This window comes from Arachis duranensis, chromosome 2 (assembly GCF_000817695.3).
Source record: "Arachis duranensis cultivar V14167 chromosome 2, aradu.V14167.gnm2.J7QH, whole genome shotgun sequence".
Classification (NCBI taxonomy): domain Eukaryota; kingdom Viridiplantae; phylum Streptophyta; class Magnoliopsida; order Fabales; family Fabaceae; genus Arachis; species Arachis duranensis.
The window spans coordinates 75706104-75713122 of NC_029773.3; the positions used below are offsets into that span (position 1 = coordinate 75706104).

General features: G+C 32.7%; 1 protein-coding gene across 1 annotated transcript; it reads right to left on the minus strand.

The window, feature by feature from the left end:
• Positions 1 to 3144: 3144 nt before the first annotated feature.
• LOC107475039 (uncharacterized) lies at positions 3145 to 4563 on the minus strand. Its single transcript, XM_016094686.2, has one exon. It carries the CDS (start codon positions 4561 to 4563, stop codon positions 3145 to 3147), a length of 1419 nt encoding a protein of 472 aa, XP_015950172.1.
• Between the last annotated feature and the right edge of the window lie 2456 nt (positions 4564 to 7019).

Sequence of the window (7019 nt, forward strand, 5' to 3'; positions counted from 1 at the left end):
TTGTTTGAACATTGTATTATTTATTTTAAATATTAAATTTTTATTATTTATGAATTGACCATTAATTGTGTGAAAAATAAGTTTAAATTAAAAATTAAAAAGTAACCATTTATTTTAATTTTTTTTTTAAAATTGACATTACCGTAGGAACAATCATATGGTAATAGTGTGCGCAAAACAACATTTTTTGGTGTCAACAATACCGTCGAAAAAATCGACAATAACAAATTGGTTTTCCAAGTTGGTAATCCATCACAAAATCTGACGGTAATTACCGTCGCACGAAAAAATCCGACGGCAACTATTTATTGGCAAGGCTTATACCATCCGATTTCTTCCGATGGTACGGATTTTAATTATTTTTCTTACTGTAAATCCGAAAATACTCAACATTTTTCTTGTAGTGTTTAGGGTTTAGGGTCTAAAGAGCATCAAATGGAATAAAAATAAAATTAATTTGACAATTTTAAAAGTTTAAAACATATATTTCAATCAATTAAACACAATTAGGAGAAAATTCACAAAAGCATGTATTTTTAAGGAATAAGTACAAGTTAAATTGATAAATTCCACTCTTTCTAATGAAAAATTTATGGGTTAAGTACTTTTTTCATCTCTAAGGTTTGGGTAGAAAATTTAATTCGTCCCCGACCTTTTTTTGTTATTAAAATCATCCTTAATGTTACAAAAATGTTATAAAATCATCCTTTTATCCATAAACAACATTTTTTCGAACAATTTTACCCTTAAATAAAAATAAAAATATTAAAAAAATAAACTATCCCACCCCTTACCCCACTCCTCGCACCTAAAACAGAAACAAAAAAAAAACAAAAGACGTAGAACAAAAGAAGAGAGAAACAGAGAGGAAGAAGAAAGAAAAGGAAAGAAAGAAGAAGGAAACAAAGCAGAGCAACAGCTGGTGTTGAGTTATCGACGCCAATCACTGCTGTGCGGAGCTCTTGTGGAGCCTCAACTCGAAGCGGAGACCTGACCCAGAGAAATTATAAATGTTCGGATCTGTCCGCAAGAACTGAACCGGAGTGGAACTGAAAACGGAAGGGAGGGGAGGAAGCTTTCACTGGTGACGGTGGAGGTTCTGGCGAGGACGAGTCAGATAGTCACGAGTCGCCGCAGCTGTCTGTCATCTCCATCGTTGCTTCGGTCGTGAGTCATGAGTCACGAGTCACGGTGGAGGTTCCGACGAAGACTAGCGAATGTTTTCCTTCATGATTGCCATTCAGCGAGAGAGATCGAGGATTGTGTTCATGTTCTCTGCTTGAAAAAGGTTTTTCGGGATAGAGAGGGTTTGGGGTTCATGTGGCGTGTGGGTTTAGGTTGTTTTTTTTTAAATGTTCTAGGTTTTTCTTTTGTCCCTCTTTGTGGAGTCGATGAATCCTGGATTTTGATTGTAAAGTTTGAAACTTCTTTGAGTTTAAATGTGGGACTGTGCATTGATACCTCGCATCAAGTGCAATTTAGCAATTGTGCCATTCTCAATACATTTGGTTCTTGATGTGCTGTACTAGTTTTGGTACATTTGCCATGGTCATTTGGAGCTTGGGGTCAAATATTCAGGTTTTTCTTATTTTTACCATTTTTAAGAATCTGTATCTAACTTGAGCACTGTTTTTTAATTACGTTGTTGTTGTAATTTTGAAGTAGTTTTTGTACAAAATTTATCTTTAACGTAGTTTCTATTTTGCCAATTTTGGGGATTGACATTATTTTGGGAATTTGTCAATGGAGGATTTGGGGTGGTTTCTTTAATATTTTTTATTTTTATTTTAGGATAAAATTGTCCAAAAAAATGTTATTTATAGACAAAAGGATTATTTTATAACGTTTTATAACGTTGAGGATGATTTTAATAACAAAAAAAAATCATAGACGAATTTGATTTTCACCCAGACCTTAGGGACGACAAAAATATTTAACCCAAAAATTATCATAAAATATAAATTTATCACTCATCATTAGGGGTGGCAAACGGGCCTAAACCCGCTGGGCCGGCCCGTGTAACCCGCCAAAAAAGGCGGGGCTGGGCTGGAAAATCGGAACCGCCAAATAGCAAAAGCCCGCCTAACCCGCACCGCTTAAACCGTGGGTTTTGGCGGGCTTTGGCGGGGCGGGGCGGGCTTCCCCGCCGGGCTAAGGTTTTTTTTAGTGAGGGGGTATTTTTACAATTTTTTTCCTAAAACCTAACTTCCCCCAACCTAACTTGCAAGAGTATGAAGATAAAAATTGAGTGTTTTGAATTATGTTTATGTTATTTTGGAGACAATATTTATAATTATGTTTTGGATTATCGAGCTTCTGGCGGGGCGGGGCGCGCTTGCCACCCCTACTCATCATGCAAACTTTAAGTGTGACTAAAAAATATATATATTTAAAAATATTATATAATAAAAGATCATATTTAACGACATCAATTTAAGGGAAAAAAAATTAAGAAATCCATAAACAAACTGCATTTGTATCGCGAATTAAACCCGGGTTACTTGCATTGTTTACTTTTGTTGGATATTTTATGTTTCCCATCACACTTATTTCCTGCTATTAAATCCAGCATGAAAATCATACCAATCAAACCTTACACATCTAAGTTAAAAGAATTATAGACACAATGTTCATATACAAACCATTACATATAACATAACTCATCTTATAAAAGGCAAACTATGTTACATTATATTCTCTCAATCTTTCAAGAAATGCAGATGGTAGCTAGGCAACTATATATATATATATATGCTGACAATGGCTTTCAATTTAAATGGACCATAAGACATTAAGACCCTACTAATATTAATATCAATCATGGTTCATGACAATAATGCACTACTTGTTAAGATTAAGACTAACTTGTTACACAAAAAACAGAGGAAACATAACATTTAAAAAAAAACCTCATGTCTAAAGAACTGAATTCCTCTTTTATTATCATAAATAATGAAAACAATGCTTAATCTCCTAAAAAAACTAAATACTCCCTACCAATTGAATAAATAATTCTTTCTAGTTCAGGAATTACTAACCTAATTCGCAAAATTCATTCTAATTTCCAAAATATCTTAGCTCCATATATCTTATAACCTAACTTAAATTACCACAAAAATATTGGAATAATTTAGACTCTACATTCTACAACCGTTTCTCATACAAATATATATAACTCAACCCTACTAGCACCTCCACTATGGCTGCCTCCACCTTCTCCAAGTCAGAGTAATGTAGTGTTTGCAAAAGCAGCACCCTCTCCCTCACCTCAAACGGCTTCTTCTCCAAGAGCCTCTCGCTGTGCCACCGGACTGTGTCATGCGCCACCGGCAAAAGCCAATCCAAAAGCTCCCCCACTGCCTCCCGCCACCCATCTGCCAAGGCATCACACTCCTCCATTCCGTTCTCTCCCTTTCTCCACCTTGCTTTAAGTTTCGCCCTCACCTTCACCCGCAACCTCTCTGGCAGCATCTCATACAGTGTCTCACGTGCCCCCTTTGGGGGCGCATTGAAACAACGTTCTGCAAATAATATCACATTGGCATACTTAAATGCCAACCTGGCTCCACCAACTGTGTTTGATGGGGCCAACTTTAAAACATCACCACATTTTTCGTTGCTGATACTCTTGGCATCAAATTGTATCCTGTCAGGTTTTAAAGCACCGCTATAAAAATTGACCGGATACAATTTGTTGGTTTTAGAGAAGAGGGGACCAGATTTTGTTTTGTAACTACCACGCTGGTGATGATCGGAGAGACAAAGATTGTTCTGGTACAACACACGGTGTTCTAAGAGGCAATAAACGCTGTTGTCGAGGTTGTCGTTGTCGTTGTTCTTGTCTGAAAACAATGAAACGCATCCTCCAAAAACGGAGCATATTCTTGCATAAACAATGCACACAACCTTGGCCATGATCCCAACGGTTTTATCAAATGTTTGGTTCCACAACGAAACCTCCTTATAGTGCTGCACTTGCTTCCTCTGAAATTCAATCTTTTCTTTCAAGTAATCGACATTGGGTTTTGGAAAGTTGTTGCTGTAGTTGTAGTTGTAGTTGTTATTACAACGCTGCATCTTCTTCTCGGAAGCTTCCAACTCCGCCATGGTTTCCAAGGCTGTGTGGAGGTTTCCGGTGGTGGCAACGAGCTTCTCCATCTTCCCGATAACCTTATTGGCGCTCCGTGTGGCGTAACCAAGCTTCCTGAGATCGATGACGCCAAGCTTGAGGTCGTTATAGACGAGGTCGAAGCGGGAGAGGGAAACGTCGGAGCACTTCCGGCCAAGCTGGGACACGGTGATGGCGGCAGCGTCGAGATCCTCGAGGAGCTCCGCTGCCGCGAGGTTGAGGAGGAAGCATTCCTGGTGAGACGTGAGGTACGCCACTCCCTTGGATTTAGTCGTCTGGCCGCGGAGGCGAGTGATTTCTCCGTCCGAGAGAGAGTGGTAGAGGCAGACAAGGCGGCACATGCTTTTGCCGACATCAAAGGCGCGAATTTCTAATGTTCTCGCCTTTGATTCTGCCGGCAAGATTTTGGGTCGCCTTGACAATACCATAACCATTTCCGCAGACTGTTTGATCTCTTACTGACAATTTGTTTTCCTATTTTTCTTGTTTTTCAAAGGTTTTTTGCTGTTAACTTTGTTTTTGGTGAGGTTCTGTTTGACTTTTGACTGTTGAATAATTTTTTCTTGAAAGATTATGGGTTGTGACATGTGATTTGTGAATGTTTGCGTTTGAGGAGATGTGTTGTGTTTGGTTGGGTTCATATATAGGGTGGTGATGGTGGGGTACAAGAAGGGTACATGTGGAATGTTTTGAACATTCTTCAAAAGGATCACGCGTTAATCGATATTGTAGATTTCATTAGGTAACTTAATTATTCAATTCACCGATGTGATTTGGACACATAATTATAAATTTTAAAATTTATTATTTTTTGTTAATATTTTAGTTATTAATTTATTTTTTTGTTTAAATAATAATTTAATAGTATATTTTTAATTCATATTTTAAAATATTATTGATTACTTATTTGTCAAAAAATTAAATTTTATTAATATTCTAACATTCCTCTATAAATAACACAAAAGATTTTCTTAACAAGCATGATAGAATATTTTAAAGTAAAAATTCATATGCAGTCGACTTTACGAAAAATCGATAATTGAGAGCCGTTAGATAATTTAACTGATTTAATTAAATTTTTATCTAACAACTGCACCTGAATTTTCACCATATTTTAATAGATGCAAGATTTTTATCCAATATCGTATGTTTAGTTTGAAGAGAAATAACGTAATGTTAAAATTTTTGAATCCTTTAAAAGTGAAAGCATCCCTAATTTATTAGCACAATTAAAGGATTGGTAGTTCTTAATCTTGATATATTGTTTTTTGGAAAAAATTTGGTAACAAAAAAATTTTAGTCATAATTAGTCAAAATTTTTTATAATATATTTTATTTATATTATTTAATAATAATTTTATTTTTTTAGTCCATTCTCTTATCATTTCACTTATCATATTTTTATTAATTTTACTTATTAATGATATTAATTATAATATCATATCTCTCTTTGCCTAATGAAGATACGATAATATCACATAAATTCAATAATTGTAATTGATTATTATCATAAACGCTTTTTTGTTTTATTATTATTATCATTACCGTTTTTTTATTGTAATTAATTTTTTATTTTTGTTAAGTCATGTATTATTATTCAATGGAGAGATACAAAATGTGAAAGCTACCCTAATATGATTTTGTTTCTATTAATTTAATTATTTTCATTCAAAATTCACAACTCTAATACCATTACAAGCACAATTAGAATATACCAAGGAATTTTACAAGACATCATCTTTATCATTACAAATAGTATGGCATTTGAATTCGACCTTAATACGGTACCTATGGTAGAAAGTACTGAATAATTTGAACAACAGATGGACTCACCCGACAAAGTTGTTGTCAGTCAATCAATTTTAGAGAATATGAAAAACTACACTAGTTTTGATGAGGTAAGGTAATAAACTGATTTATTTTTTTTGTGTTTTTATGTGCATTTATAATTATATTGTACTAACTAAGTTTATACACATAACATCCATAATTATATACAACTAACATCTAAAAATTAAATTCATTTTTATTAGATATTACATCCATACATATATCATTTTTTAGTTATTGTATAAGTAACTATAAAATTAACACAGATGTTTTTAAATTTTATCATAATTGAATTTAAAAAATGTCAAACTCTTAAATTAATTTATTCAATTGATAAATTTACTCATAACATATATAAATTCATACACATAACATCCATAATTTCATATTAATAACATCCATAATTTTATACTCATAATATTCATAATTTTATACGTATGATGTCTATAATTAATAAATTTTTATAATTATTATTATCAAATTTTAAACTATACGTCTTATATTGTATTTTTCAAATTATCTCATATATGTACTAATAGGTCATGATTTTAATTATTTTAATATTTTTATTTAATATTTGTATGTATGCTTGTTTATTGATTTTAATATGACGAGTTAATAATTATTTTTAATTAATTTTTGTTTATATTTTATATTTTATTTTTTAATAGTATATATGTAAAATATAAATTATATATTAGAAGTTGTTAAAAATTTTGAAAAGAATTATTGTATTTTAATGGATAATAATGTGATTGAGAGATATTAGGGATTTAATTTAAAAGAAACTGAAATTGATTTTGAAAAGAACATTAATGACTCTAAACATATAGTAAAATGGTAGGCGATAAGAAGAATATAGTAGATGATAAAGAGAATAAATGATAATAAAATATATATCACTTACTTATCAAAAAAATGAGAATTTTTATGTGATATTTTTATATTGTAATTATTTTTTGGTTACCTAGCATTACCCTTATCTTTAATCCGTGATCCTTATATGATTTATTGACCTTCGTCAACCGAAATTTGTTCAATTATTGTTAGGTAGGGGTGG